General features: G+C 46.1%; 2 protein-coding genes across 2 annotated transcripts; one reads left to right on the top strand and one right to left on the bottom strand.

The window, feature by feature from the left end:
* Nucleotides 1-1261: 1261 nt before the first annotated feature.
* LOC311322829 (gap junction beta-4 protein-like) lies at nt 1262-2210 on the bottom strand (the record flags this gene model as incomplete). The annotated part of the gene is made up of 2 exons (XM_084454947.1): nt 1262-1526; nt 1675-2210. 2 exons carry the CDS (start codon nt 2208-2210, stop codon nt 1262-1264), a joined length of 801 nt encoding a protein of 266 aa, XP_084311073.1.
* A 1986-nt stretch (nt 2211-4196) lies between these two features.
* On the top strand, nt 4197-15038 carry LOC311322746 (homeobox-containing protein 1). Its single transcript, XM_084454844.1, has 11 exons — nt 4197-4365; nt 4673-4779; nt 5731-6190; nt 6963-7048; nt 7430-7540; nt 8901-9164; nt 9642-9798; nt 12276-12358; nt 12503-12598; nt 12739-12857; nt 13014-15038. The coding sequence occupies exons 2-11, from the start codon at nt 4695-4697 to the stop codon at nt 13158-13160; spliced, it is 1608 nt and encodes a 535-aa protein (XP_084310970.1). The 5' UTR covers nt 4197-4365; nt 4673-4694; the 3' UTR covers nt 13161-15038.
* Nucleotides 15039-15320: the final 282 nt, after the last annotated feature.

The following is a 15320-nucleotide window of genomic DNA, read 5'->3' as shown; positions in this document are numbered from 1 at the left end:
ACTTGCCAGCTCACCCACCTGGCTAGTACACTTAGCCTGTCACGGGGGTGTCCTCATTCCGTAAAGTACACACACTGATAATGTTGGAGCTCACCGTAACAGGCCTATACTCTCACCTGGGTTTGTCGAGATGCAGGGTGTGGTTGTGAGTGATTAGTCAGATCATTCGGAGTGGTCACTTTGTAACAATCTGTACGATCAGTAATGAATCTTAATTACCGCTCCCATTCCTGTACGCACCACCTGTACAATAGATTAAGACACTATTGTTCTCGTATCCGTGGTTTCCAGTGATTTCTAATTATGAAACACATTACTCTACACTTGCATGCCAGGTGTGTCAGCTGAATGAACTTTCTTCTACTAAGGTCCATTTAAATGGCAGAAGCTTGTCTCTGTGTTTTATACATGGTCATTGCTGACTGTCAATGTTTCATTGAGTGTCTGTGAAAAGGCTGTGCACACCAAAAAACTTTTTCAGGTGCGTAGGTTAGTATAGACAATCTGGGAGTGGAGAAAATCCAGCAACACTGACCTTACTGGCAAACTCTATTAGAAGACAGAAAAATAAAACGTTTCGGTGCTTAGACCTTCATCAGGTTAAAAAAAAAAAAAAACTTTTTTTTTAAAAACCTGATGAAGGTCTAAGCACTGAAACTTTGTTTTTTCCCCTGACCTGTTTTTTCCCCAGCAACAGGTCAGTGTTGCTGATTTCTCCACACCCAGAATGTTTCATTGAGCAAAAGCATTGGATTCTTTTTAGAATACAGCCCATAATAAATAGCATGTAAACATGTAGACTTTGTGAGTCCTTCACATCACCTTCTTATTCAGAGGCATATTGCACTGCCCATAACGTACAGGATGTAGCCTAGTAGGTGACATGGACTGTAAAAAATGAATAACGATGAGAGATAATTCACTGAGCATACAAGTATAGAGAAATAAATTGTTTTATTTAAAATTACACAAAAAAAGCACCAACTTGCTTTTGATGTTTACAATGATGTTTTAGTGTGGCTCTAAATATGTATTTCAACAGATTATAAAATAAACATATCATACATACAACAAACAGGTTTGTGTATAGTAATTAACTGATAGGCTAGTTGCACAAAAACATTGGCAGTGACTTTCGAGAAAACATTTTTCATTGTAAGTCGCTTTGGATAAAAGTGTCAGCTACTGTAAATGGCTGTAATGTAATGTAGCCTAATGTAATTAAAGCGCCCATGCAGTCGTCCTCATCTCAGAGGCTAGTTCATCGGCTATAGGCTGGGGCTGGGTTGTCTGTCATGGCCATAGCACCATTATTCTTCTCCGGCTCATTGTACACCGAGTTCTCCTTCCCTGTCAGGGGAATGGTGGCCACGATGGACGATCTCTCCCGGTTGGCTGGTGACCTCCGTCCGACACACTCCCCACACCTCTTCCCTAGCAGGTACAGCATCTCTACCAAGGTGAGGATGATGCACACAAAGCTGGTCACCACCAGGAACACAGTGAACACACGCTTCTCCGTGGGCCTGTGGGGTTGGGGGGGAGAGAAGACAAGAGAGAAGACATCCTTAATTGTAACCAGATGCAATAATCAAGCTGCCAATTACTTTGTCTTTAGTACGTTGTACTAAAGTCACTAGGCTGGGTCAGTTACAGTATGTGCTTGTATAATACCTTGCAATCCAGCAGTCCACCACGTTGGGGCACGGGTCGTCCGAGCACTTGACCATCATGGGAAAGAAAGGAGCCTCGTAGATGTAGAACACCAGGAAAATGAACACCGCCTCCACCGCCATCTTGAACGCCAGACTCATGAAGTAGGTCCACCACAGGCCGCCGCGCTTCTTCCCCTTGTCTCTGTAGAGTGGGGCGCAGTCCTCGCCATGCTTCAGCCGGTGTTTGCGCTCCCGCTCCGTGCGGTAGGCCACGTGCAGGACCACCAGGAGGGACGGGCAGGTGACAAAGATCAGCTGGAGGGCCCAGAGGCGCGTGTGGGAGATAGGGAAGAAGTTATCGTAGCAGACGTTGTGGCACCCGGGCTGGCGGGTGTTGCAGTCAAAGTCTTTTTGGTCGTCGCCCCACACTTTCTCTGCGGCCACCACGAAGACCATGAGCCTGAAGATGAAGACCACGGAGAGCCATATGCGGCCGAAGGCGGTGGAGTATTTGTTGACCCCACTCAGGAGGCCATGCAGGAAAGCCCAGTTCATATTGTAGTAGCTGTGGTGGTGTCTTCAAGTTCCTCCACAGTGACTTAGACTCAAACTCTGCTCTGTCCACAACACAACCTAACCAACACCTAAACACCTAAGTCAATTGACCAACTAGAATCCAGAAACTCAGCAAGTCTACTTACTATTTATACAGTGCGTCAAGTCTGTGGTATATTCTCTGATATCAGACAGGTCTCTCGTTCCTTGTAGCCTGCTTGCTACTACTCAACTCTACACACTTGCCTGAGTCAGGGAAGGCGTCTCTTAAATACTTATCAGTGCCACCTTGGCATAGAGGGGAGGGATAGGCAGAGTGGCACAATGGTCTGTAGGTGGGACCAATGTGACAGACTTCATTTCACTCTGCGTTGCTACTACTCTATTTTAACCTCCTCTTTACACAAGCGACTCCCTCAGTTGAGCACAGGTAATGGAGTGGTATACTAAAGATATAGGCCTATTAATGGCCCAGTCTCAGTGTCCACCCTAAACCCTCAAGCCCTGAGCCACAGACTTACTGACGTCACCTGGTAAAGTGGTTGAGTGCGAGAGGCTGCAAGGGCTCGAAATGGTAGAAAAAGGATGGACAGCACGACATCACGTTACGTTGACGTCAAAACATATTTCTTACTATTGTGGGTGTGGGACTCTTTATTTTATTTTTTCATTTTTTTGTCATGTTTTTCTTGTAGGCCTACGTGTAAATTAATTTTGGGATGAGTCAAATCCCCTTTACATCATCAATCCTCTGTGTTCCTCAAAACATTCTGTTCAACTTCTTGAAATAATTTCATTTTGCCGTCGTAAGCGAACTCTTACTGCCGGTGATTCTTGTTTGTGATGAATCCAAAAGTAGACCTATTTAGGCCTACTCAAAAATGACAACACACATTTCTGCACAACTCTTTCCATATTCATGTAGGAAATCTAAATTCAAAGACATTGTATCGAGATGGATGATTAATGTCATGCAGCTTTTAACTGGGAAATCATAAGATTTAGGGCAACAGAAATCGATGTAATTTATAAACAGCCTATTTTCAAACAAATCAAATTATACAAACCCATGGTGTTGATAACATAAAATGTTGAAAACAAAATAATGATATGGCTATAAGCAAGTCCAGCTGAAAACATAAAGATTTTTGTTTTGTAACGTGAACGTTAGGGTTGGTTGAACTGTCCGTGCTTGTTGGTAAACCCGTATTTCACGTTACAACGATATGAACTGTGAGTAATTCCCTTAGGCAAAATCTGCAGAAGTGCAGACATACGGTAAGGGGGCATAAAGGGCTCAACATGTATTTGGGCTCTCTGGCAGACGTTTTGACAATGGGACAGCCCTAAGCCCTCACGCACTTAGCGTGAACGCGCCCCAAAGTCTGTGAGTCCGGGTGGACATTGGGACTGGGCCTATAGAGGGATTCTTCAATACAGAAGAGTGGTGTGTGTGTGTGGGCGTGCGTGCGTGTGTAGTGTAGGCCTAGTGTAGTTTTATTGCACACTGTCGTTCACACTTATGAAAAACATATACAAATAGTACTGTTGAATATAGTGATCATTATTTTGACTGAGGCATGATTTATAAAGTCTATCAGCTACCAAATGTGATGTTTTTTTTGGTTTTTTTTTTATCAGAAGAAGACTCAGCATTAGGCAAGGAGTGCATCATTTGGCTGTTTAGAGATGTAGACTATAGCCTAATTCGGGGATGGTGCACAGTGCACACACACTGAACTTGACACACCCCTGATTTTGCAATTCTCCAAACATGTTATTTAAAACGTTTTCATTGTTGCCAATGCCAATCCTTTATTGTGTAATGTTACAACTACTTTATTAACTAGCGACCAGTAGCCTAGTTGTTCTAGAAGCGCTTCCCTAAAATGTTTGATTCTCCCTCCCATATTCAACTACTTCCTGAATCATCACCGGTACAGTGGCGGGTGAGAGGCCATACCGAATCGGTTTCTCCCTCTGCTGCATCCATGGACGGTGTGACCCTGCACGGATCACCTTCATTAGCTAATTGACAACCATTAGCTCCAGTTGCTAGGCGCCGAGGGGTGTTGCACGGCCGGACAGATCAGTATTTCACCGACAGTGCACTGACTGCTTTGCCCGCTGCAGCCCGTCACCACAGCAGCGGGAGGTAAGAGGCACTCCGGGATAGCATCCCGGTTCTTTAGCTAGCTAACGTTAGCATAAGTAGCTCACTAGCTAGCAACTAGCTGAGTGTATCCTCATCCAGCTAACTTAGCTACAATTGTTAGTTTTTTTGTGCTTCATTCCTTGCCTTTGTTTACTGTCCAGCTAACGTTGGCTAATAATGATGTAATGTGCAGTGACTTAGCTAACCAACTTAGCTAGCCAGAGCTACTTTTAATAGCTAGCACTAGCTAGTTGAAGCTAGCCAGATCAACCGCACCGTACTGCAGCACGTTCCGTGTCTCCCCCAGCTACTCCCCGCTCCACCAAGCCATGCGACAGTGGTGCCAAGCGGCAGCGACCCCACGCACTGAACCGCTCCCCTCGGGTCGCCTGTCCCCCTCTTTATCATTTTCAGGTACTGAAACAACGGGGCATATTCTATCATTCACCGTATCTTTGTTATTTTTGTATCTACCAGTTGACTCGATATGTTTCGAAACAGTGTCAGATATAGGCTTCATATTTAGGCCGAATATATTTGGCACTAGCCGCTGGAGTAGGGTGACGTGAACGCCAAAGAATTGTGCCAGCCGTTGAATGACCCAAAAGTTCTTTGCAAAGGACACTGCAGTCCATTGCCTGTTGCATTCAGTCGAACTGGTAACAAAGTATATCGTTGGTATAGACTACAGCCACATTTTCCTGCTGGACAATTACTGCTCGATCTTGTTATTACTGAATTACTATATGTGCTCCATTGCAAGCTGAATTAATTAATTACCAGTCTAGCTAATTTAAATTTGATACCCACACTTCTGCCTAGCTCAAATAGTAGATATATATAGATCGAAACCTTTATTTAGACAGGGAAGAACATACACCAGGTCTGCAGTTGTGTTTACAAACAACATACAGGTAGAGTAATACAGTAGCAGAGTACAGAAAAATACCATAAAAGTGGCATGTGCAGACAAAAGGACAATCAAGACTTACAATCAACCAATACAGTAGCAGAGTACGAAAAATACAAAAGTAGTGTCAATGTAAAGTACAGTAAGAAAATGACTGGCGTCAATGGCCTTTATTAACTACAGTCCCGAAGGTATCAGCTACTAACTCTTTAAGTGTTTGCAGGGGAATAAGGGATGATGAAGCTTGTTTTGTTTCTGAACGGAGTTCCAGTAACATTTGGCCTCATTCTGGCTCTTTTAGATACTAGGCCATAGAAACGTATTGTACATGTGCATTTCAAAAGCAGAATCTTCAGCGCCTGGCAGCCGGGTCGGTCAAACCTGGCGAACCCCTGCATTACGACACCGACTCTCCGTTTCCAGTGACCTCCGTCTCCGTGTGGAAACCCTTTTAGATGCCAGGATGGAGTGCTGTGAGGTGGAGCCACGCTACACCATAGAGCAGATCGACCTGCTGCAGAGGCTGCGTCTGTCGGGCATGACCAAGCCCCAGATCATCCACGCCCTGGAGTCCCTGGAGAGGCTAGAGCCGGACCACCGCCCCACCTACTGCGACCCCACGCCGCGCGCCACTGCCCCCCCGTCCGACACCGCCACCCCCACCCCCACCGCCGCCTTGGCCCCGGCCCCCTCCTCTGCCTCTTCCTCCTCCTCCTCCTCTTCCTCCCTCTCCCTGGCCTCCGCCACCACGCAGACCCCGGGCCTGGACGGTGCCTCGCTGTCGCCTAGCAACAGCTACGAGGCCTCGCCCCCGCCCCTGTACCCGCCGGGGGTTGGGGTTCAGAGGTCGTTCAGCTATGACATCATGGGGGAGGAGGACTGGGACCTGGAGGAGAAGGTGGAGGAGTACATGAGGTGAGGAGAGAGAGAGAGAAAAGGAAAGAGAGATGAAGATGAGTAGAACTGGCAGCTTTGAGGGAGAGGACCAGAAGTGTAGGCCCATTACATGTACATTGTAAAGAGAAAGTGGGAGGGAATCTCTTCAAGAAGTACTACAACGATCCTCCCTCTTAAGCACATATTGTATTTTAGATTGCTATTCTTGCACTTTGCCTTGCACTAGATTATGCTCTTAGTCACTTGTTTTAGAAAGGAGATGTACTTGTGAGTTCTAGCAAGTAGTAGTACTGTACATTGGCTTTTACTACGTTAAATGCAATTATTATTATTAGTGGCATTGGATAAAAGCATCAGCTAAATGACTGGAATGGAATAAGGAGATATCGTGAGGACGACTGGATAGAGGGGTATTCAGGTTAAGAAGAGGAACAGGACAGGAGAGAGTACAGAGAAAGGGAGACCATTATAAACTCAGATAATGACAGTGTCCCCAGTGATGTTGGCTTATTCTCAGCGAGTATGAATGTGGGCCAGGTGTGTTGGGATGGAGGGATAGTGCTGCTGAGCTAGAAGAGAACAGTCTTAGACCAGGGTGGACATGGTTTCATCCACATCAGACACCTACATTCTAAAAGTTGTTCTAAATAAGAACGGTTTGTAAACATTAGAAGCCTCTGAAAAAAAGGTTCCATACAGAACCCTTCTCAGGGTTGGCTCTATACGCAGGGGAACCCTTTTCGGGTCAGAAAGAGAGACATCTCTGGGTACCTGCTGTTGTTTTTTGCAGGAGGGACAGTAACCTGGTGAAGGAAGAGATCAAGACGTTCCTCAACAACCGCAGGATCTCCCAGGCCATCGTGGGACAAGTCACAGGTACCACCGCCCGAGTGGACAGACGAACCAAACGGACCCTGCAGTACTTTCATTTCATTTCATATACTTTATTGTCCCCGTGTGGAAATTTGTTGTGGACTCCGCTGGTCCTGCAGGTCACAAGACAGACATCACAATCATCCTCAACACATGAATTTAAGTAGACAATAAATAAATAAATAGCAATGGCAACATATTGCAGAACCCTCAGTTGATATATTGTGGTTGTGCAATATGTGGTTCTAGTATGGTTTATTATTCATATCATTTTATTAAATCACAGAATCTCAGAAATATCTCTCTTCTTGCTCTTTCCATCGTTATATGCCTGTCTGGTGACCCCCCCCCACACACACACACTCTCTCCCCCTCCCTCTGCAGGGATCAGTCAGAGCTACATCTCCCAGTGGCTGCTCCAGCAGGGTCTGGAGATGAGCGACTCCAAACGCAGGGCTTTCTACCGCTGGTACCTGCTGGAGAGGAACAGCCCAGGTGAGAGCCGGGGCGCCGGGGAGGTAGCTAAGAGCCAGGGCGAGGGAGAAGAGGAGGGTGTAGGGAGGGGTGTAGCCCTGGTAAGAACCAGGGTGAGGAGGAGGACAGGAGAGGGAGTAGGGAGGGCGTACAGGGTTGCGTGTGTGTGTGTGTGGGGGGGGGGGGGGGGGGGGCGGGGCGGGGGGGGTTGTCTAGGTAGGGATAGAGAGTAGGAGAAATTAAGGAGGTAGTAGGAGGCTATGGACTAAGGGCATTAGCGATGGGGGTTATCGAATGCTAGCTGGTGCTTTCTGTGACGAAAGGCTTTTCTGTGCTGCTTGCCGCCTCCCCTTTTCCCTGCCCACCTCACTCACCCATCCCCTCTGTCCCTGTCTGGCACCATGTTCCCACCACCCTAGTACCCTCCCACCTCTCTCTGCCTGGTCCTAGGAGGCGGGTCTGATCACTTTCAGAGGAACGCCTAAGGATAAAAACAGGAGAAGCGTCACTAGATACTAATCGATAATGTTAAGTCATCTGGTCCGAGATGAAATTCCAGCGGATGGCTGTGGTGGTGCGGGCTGGGCCAGCAGGCCTGGCTGACCTCGCGGTGTCCTCAGGAAAGATTGTGCTGTAGAAGTGCTGCACGGAGAGGCACCGAGCTGAACCCTAGGTCAACCGCGTCTTACTGTACGTATGATCTAGATCAACCACGTCTTACTGTATGTATGATATAGATCAGAGATCAACAGCTAAGTGTCTGGAACTGGCTGTGGCAGAGAAATAGCTATAAAAAATAAAATAAAAACTCACATTCGAGTGTAACAGACCCGCCGCCACCCCCCCCCCCCATCATCTCCTCCTCCTCCCCCAGCCCTGCTATGGCTACAAGTGTAGTTCTCAGTCCTGATCCCGGAGCTACTCTGGTGCTGGTTTTCATTCCAAGGCTAACAGGCTAACAATAACGCCAATACTAACAATATTGCAAATTGTTTGGCTTATAGCTGTATAGTTTCTCTGCAAGTGTGTAATACAATACAAGGTCACTTGGTTTTGCAAACCATATTAGCTCTTTTGGACCTCTCTCTCCGGTACACCTGTCAAGAAAGACAACAATTTATACACGTATTCGGCACAACCATTTGATCGTATTGATCTGAGCAAGAAATGTACAAAGCTATACTCACGTTTGATTGCATTTGGATCTGGACGGACACACAGGTTTACAGGAGTGCTGTCTGTTCTCGAGACCTTTTTATTTTTTTATTTTTTTTGGTTAACCCAACTTGGCACCCGTTGAGACTTTTGAAACGTCCGACCTCTTGTGTCATATCTCCCCGTGGCTGAGGCCTGCCTGCCTGACCCCTGGTTCTGTCCTAAGGGCTGAGGTGGAGTGAAAGCCAGCACGGCCCAGGGGCGGTGGCCAGGGCCAGGGGAGGGGACAGAGACGGGACGGGCGCGGGCAGTGGCGCGGGGGCCATCGCCGCGGGCGTCGCCGGCACACCCTGGGGCAGACAGAGAGAGCTGCTGATGCACCTGCTCCCGTGGTACACTGCTGCGGCCGCAGCCGCCCAGGTCCAAGCCCAGGCGCAGGCCCAGGCGCAGACCCAGGCCCAGACCCAGAACCAGACCCAGGCCCAGCCAGGTAAAGCCCAGAACCAGACACTTTAGTTCTGGGACCAGCGTAGCAGCCTTGCCCCTGATACCTGATCATCACATAGCCTTGCATGTCTGTCTGTGTCCACTGTCCACCCTGTCGGCTGTCTAGGGATGCCTCTCAATGGTCCAGACTGGCTTCTCGTCCTCTTTCCATTTTTCTGTTGAAATTGAAATTGGACAATAGCCCTATTGATTTCACTTGTAGGTGGAGCCATGTAATGGAAAGATGGATGAGAGGGAGGGAGAGGAGGTGGAACCACTATAGACTACTGAGACACGTCCTGAACACGCTGTTTGTTAGTCATTTCATGTATCACAACATTGTTGTTGTGGCAGCGCTAAAATTGAACATTTTACTTATTGTCACTATTAGGTGAATGGATTCTACAACTACCCCCCCCTTTTTTTCTTTTATTTATTTATTTATTTATTTATTTATCTCTCTTTCTCTCCCCTCCCATAGGTGCCACCCTGTCGATGCGCTCTCTGGTGAAGGAGGAGCCTGATTGGCGGACAGCCATCCTTCCTGGGGAGAGAGGTGGGGTTGTGGGCGGCCCTTTGAGACTGCGCAGAGGCAGCAGGTTCACGTGGAGGAAAGAGTGCCAGTCAATCATGGAGAGGTCAGACTATCATGGAACTTAGTCGGAGAAGTTCTCCATCCTCTAAGTTGCAGTTTGTAAAGATCTGTAGACTGATCTGAGATCTGTAGACTGATCTGAGATCTGCAGACTGATCTGAGATCTGCAGACTGTTCTGAGATCTGTAGAATATTCTGAGATCTGTAGAATATTCTGAGATCTGTAGACTGTTTTGAGATCTGTAGACTGTTTTGAGATCTGTAGACTGTTTTGAGATCTGTAGACTGTTTTGAGATCTGTAGACTGTTTTGAGATCTGTAGACTGTTCTGAGATCTGTAGACTGTTCTGAGATCTGTAAAATATTCAGAGATCTGTTGAATCCAGGGACTACGGGTGAAAATTGGCCTTCTTGGTTAATCCCGACCCATTTACAATGTTATTATTGTTCATTAAAGGAGTAGTAAAGGGAAAATGCATGTTTAGTCCTGTTTAAGGTTACTTATGATCATATACAATGGTTCAGATCAAAACATTGACAAAACTAGCACTTTTGAGAAAGTCTGATAATTGCTCTACCACCGTTTTGGTCAGACAATGGATGTGGGTGGGCACCTTGAAAAATCATTCAAACAACATGTTAAACTGTCAATTTCAAAGACAAGAAACTCACCGAGGTGTTAGTTGGCGTTCTGACATATAATTTGCCATAAAGTAAGATTCTAGTTGATCTGGAAAGGCTTTTTAAAATATTTAGCATAGAACTATTTAGTCGCAGCACATACGTGTGTAAACTTCCGCAAACTAGGTAGCCTAGCAACATAAACAATAACAATAGCTACCGTAAGTAGTTCCGCTTCCTGAATCCCCTCTGCGGATTGATCTACACATCTACAACGGTCGCTTCAATACAAGTCAATGGATTTCATAAAATGATCAATAAAACCCTACAGGATTCATACTTTGCGGCGAATTTGATGTCAGAACACCAATTGACACCAATTACCCCCTCAGTGAGCTTCTTGTCTTTGAAATCGAGAAATATAACATGTTTTTGAATGATTTTTTAAGGTGCCCACCCACTGTATGACCTAAACGGTGGTAGAGCAATTATCAGACTAAACATGCCTTTTCCCTTTACTACTCCTTTATTGTGCACTGTCCCTGTTAAAACTAAACCAATAAAGAAAGAAAGAATGTTCAGAGATCTGTAGACTATTCCGAGATCTGTTGAATGTTCTGAGATCTACAGAATGTTCTGAGATCTGTCTGATGTTCCAGACGAGGCTACTGCAATGTCTCCGTCCTACAGCGGACCATCGGACTCGTGTGTGTGTGTGTGTGTGTGTGTGTGTGTGTGTGTGTGTGTGTGTGTGTGTGTGTGTGTGTGTGTGTGTGTGTGTGTGTGTGTGTGTGTGTGTGTGTGTGTGTGTGTGTGTGTGTGTGTGTGTGTGTGTGTGTGTGTGTGTGTGTGTGTGTGTGTGGTGTAAGAGGAGAGTAGAGCACTCACTCAGACCACACAGCCTCTCACACAGGCCGGCCTTCCATGTTACGCAATACTGCTGCAGTGCTAATCTTTATGGGCCGGTTCAGAGTCACACTCCCGCTGAAGGACAGAGCAGCAGAGGTTAGGGTGGTGGAGAGGGAAAGAGAGAAAGATGCTTCCCTCTCCGACAGAGAGACAGAGGGATATGAAGGGAGGAGTAGAGAGAGCAGGAGGGAGGGAGAGGGAGGGATCCTTAAGTTGTTATTCTTGTCCAGACATACAGTGGGAAGAGACGGAGAGATGAACGGAGTGGATGGGGGAGAGGAAGTTAACGAGAGAGAGGAGTGAACAGAAGGAGGGGGGTGGAGGGGTAATTGGTGCTTTGATAACCACTGTTCTTGCGGGTTCACATACAGTACAACAGCCGCAGCGGCGCGCTAGTTTCAGAACGCCGTCTTTCCGTGAGATCTGACACGTTTGAATCTTGAAAACGTCAGCCTTAGAACTTTCACCTTCCCAAATTGTCCAGTCACGAAACGATTGGATGTTGTTCTTAAACTGTGTTAAAACAATCTGGACACCTTGTTGTATGTGAATCAGGCTTTACTCAGCAGGGTGCAGGGAGGTGAAGGGATAGACAGACAGACAGAGAGAGAGAGAGACAGAGAGAGAGAGAGAGAGAGTGCAGTCTTTTCCCCTGGATCTGTCTGACTGGAGAGGTTTTTATTTACGGTCCCAGAAGACGAGAAGGGAACGCGGAGTGATAAAATAACTGAATGCAATTCACCTAATGTATCCATGAATCTAGCCGTTTACTGCCAGGGGAGAGCTTGGGTTATGGTCAAGGAGGGCTTGTGTAGCTGTGTTTTCATTGGCTAGATGTTGTGTCCTGACTCTTAACAAGGGTCAATTAATTGATTTCTGTCGAAACAGGGGCCACGTAGGGCAGATGTTTTGACCCACCAATAGTGCAGCCTCTTATTGGTTTATGATCAGGTAGCAGCGTTGTGATTGGCTGGATGTTGCATGTTGCAGCTTCTTTATAGAGAACCAGTATCCCGACGAGGCCAAGAGAGAGGAGATCGCCAACGCCTGCAACTCAGTCATCCAAAAACCAGGTAGTTGGCTGTGCATTATATTATACCTCAAACAGGGTACCTGCTTGCCTGTCAAACATCCTCAAGTATCAACTGAGTTACTGAAAGCCCCTGACATGTTGATGAATAGGGCAATGTCCATCGCCCTTGTTTTGTCACACACAGGATGCAAGCTGTCCGAGTTTGAGCGGGTGACAGCGTTGAAGGTGTACAACTGGTTTGCCAACCGGCGGAAGGAGATGAAGAGGAGGGCCAACATAGGTGAGACCCCCACCCGTGAGCGACAGTAGTTCCGCTATCGAAGGGCTGTCATCACTAGAGAAAAGACTGATCAACTTTTGTTCATCCCCCTCTATCTGTCTCTCTGCTTCCCCTCTTCTCTCTGCACCTGTCACTGTCAGAGGCGGCCATCTTGGAAAGCCATGGCATTGAGGTGCCCAGCCCCAGTTGTCACTCAAATGGGGAGGAGGTGGAGTCTCAGGAGTTTGGAGAACAGGTGAACCAACGATTTGCAGAACAAGTGAGTCCTCACATTTTTTTTGTAGATCCTATTACACAGGGTTCAGTCTGTTGAGACCCAAGTGTCTTTTACAAAGTTTCCCTGTGAACATAAGCAACATAATGCAAAAAATAGAATGTTATATTCAGTTTATTTTTTTACATTCTTCTTTTACAGGAAGAGATGTCCTCCAGGAAGGATATTGATCAACAAGACTCCTCCTCATTGGTTGCTGTCGAGGCCGTGCCCCTTCCAAGCCCCGTCCCTCAGGTCCAGGAGCAGAAAGCTGATGAGTCCAAAAGGGAGACTGTGGATGAGGAGTGACCAAAGCTGGGGGAGCTCGAGGAGAAACTAAGATATGAATTTAAAACGGTAAAAAAAAAGAAAATAAAGAAAACGGCTTTTGTGAGCGTCTTCCACCCCCTAGTGGCCTTCGGAGGTAGTGACACTGAGAGAGCCATGGAGAAGCTATAGGTAGAAGGGTGCTAAAGCTCGCTCTTGTGCCTCTGGTGGTGAGGAGGCCACTATGTATTAACAGTAATCATGCTTATAGTAAAGGCAATATTTATCCCCATCTCTCTATATATATATATATAGTGCATTCCAAGACAGTCTTAACACAATCTCCCCAGAGGGACTGTATACAGATAGCTCTCCCTCTCTAAGCTAAAGTCTATCTTCTCTCTTTTTTTTTTCTCTGTGCAAATTCCTTTAAGTTGTTTGGAGGAGTGGTTGCGTGGTGGACTGGGGTGGAGTGCAAGTGTTAGATCCTGCAGGTCAGGTGTGTCCTGGGTGAGACCAGAGCTTGGTTGATGCTTGGTTGGGTGGTAGCGATGCTATTGTCATCCAACCGGATAATGGACCGAGCTTGTGATATGGGGATGCCTTCAGCCCGCTTGAATGTCTTTGACCCCAGCTCGTAATGTAAGACTGTAAGCTCAATCAATCAATCAATCGATCGATAAAATCAATCGATCAATCAATCAGTCTGTAAGCCTGTGTTGTGAGAGTGCAGCCCTGAGGGACGTCTGGAATCTCAGGTAAACCCAAAGACAGTGGATTAAGATAGTGAAGAAAAATCCTACCATTTTTCTCTTCATGTCGATCAAAGGAACGTTTTCCTATCATGTTGAGTATGTTCTGCCAAAACCTTGTGTACTACAGTATGTATCATGTACTGTATGTTTTCCTTTTATAGCAAAGCTCGCCCAGGGTTGAATAAGCTTATATATGTTTCATTTTAATGTTTCTTTTGTTTGATCGAGTGTACTTTATTTTATCTGTCTTGCTCTGTTGTTGACACACCTCTCAAGTGTTATATAATCTGAACCCAGCAAGTGAAGCTAGACTGTATGAGTCTACAGTCAAGACTTGGGTTCTAAAAACGTTACTTCAACGATATCATGACTATTGTAATGTCCTCATTGTGGAATAAGCTAAAGCTTATGGTATGTATGTATGTTTGTATGACTGCAAAGATGCACTCCCAAGTTTCAATGAACTATAATTCAAAGAAGGGAACCAAAATGACAGAACCATATAAGACAAAATGCTCACAAGTGACGTGACGCACGTCCAGGTGAATGTATACACAGTTCAATGTGAGCGCTTCCTCTTCTTTGTTATATTTGCAGTATTTAGGAAACTTTTCAATTTGGAAAAATCAGCAGTAAAATGTTACTGTATTCTGCCCTTCCCTCCCAATATCGACCCACTGGCCCAAGGCCTTCTGGGTTGAAATACGGCTCTAAACGGTCATGAAATGAACCAAGCCACTTTCTCGCAACATACCCCAGGGTGCTGCCACCATCTTACCTCTTTATGCCAAAGCTATGCCATGGTAGAGACGAACACGGAGGTAAAGTAGCTCCTAGTTATCAGTATAGGGTAGGTTACGTCCGCTTACGTCACCTGACTCTACTCCGTCATGACACAAGTGTGGCTGTTCAGATCTGTTAATGGTCTAGCTGGTAACACCGGCGGACTGGCTTACCTCACCTCACAACAGCGCTTGTGTCATGACTGTGTCAGTCAGTTGTCTTAAACTGACCACAGCTGTTTATGACAGCGTCATGTAGCCCTTCTGGAAGGTCTTACCCTGTGTTGTGATAACTACAGACAAGTCCTTCTGTCTCAGCACAGATGGGACTCCAAAAGCTGCTTGTGTCACAGATTAAGCTCCTCTTCTCTGTCTGCTTTTACCTGACGATGGACAAAAAATATATAAAACATGTAAACAAGAGATTGTGTGATGCGTCTAATTAATTTTGTTTGATCTTAATCACTGATGGGTTCACGGTTGCTTATTTGTCATATGTAGGCTGCATGATACTGATACCGTGTACAATGACATGTTTGCGAGCTCATAGACAGGAAAATAAAATTATATTGCACATGTTAAGTGATTCTAAAAACCAACTGGCATTACTTTAATGTTACTGTGAAGAATAACCAAGGAGGCAATGAATAGGGTGCCAAAAGTAA

This window comes from Borostomias antarcticus, assembly GCF_949987555.1.
Source record: "Borostomias antarcticus genome assembly, chromosome: 21".
NCBI lineage: Eukaryota > Metazoa > Chordata > Actinopteri > Stomiiformes > Stomiidae > Borostomias > Borostomias antarcticus.
Note: the sequence above shows the minus strand (reverse complement) of the source record. Positions and strands in the feature narration are given on the sequence as shown.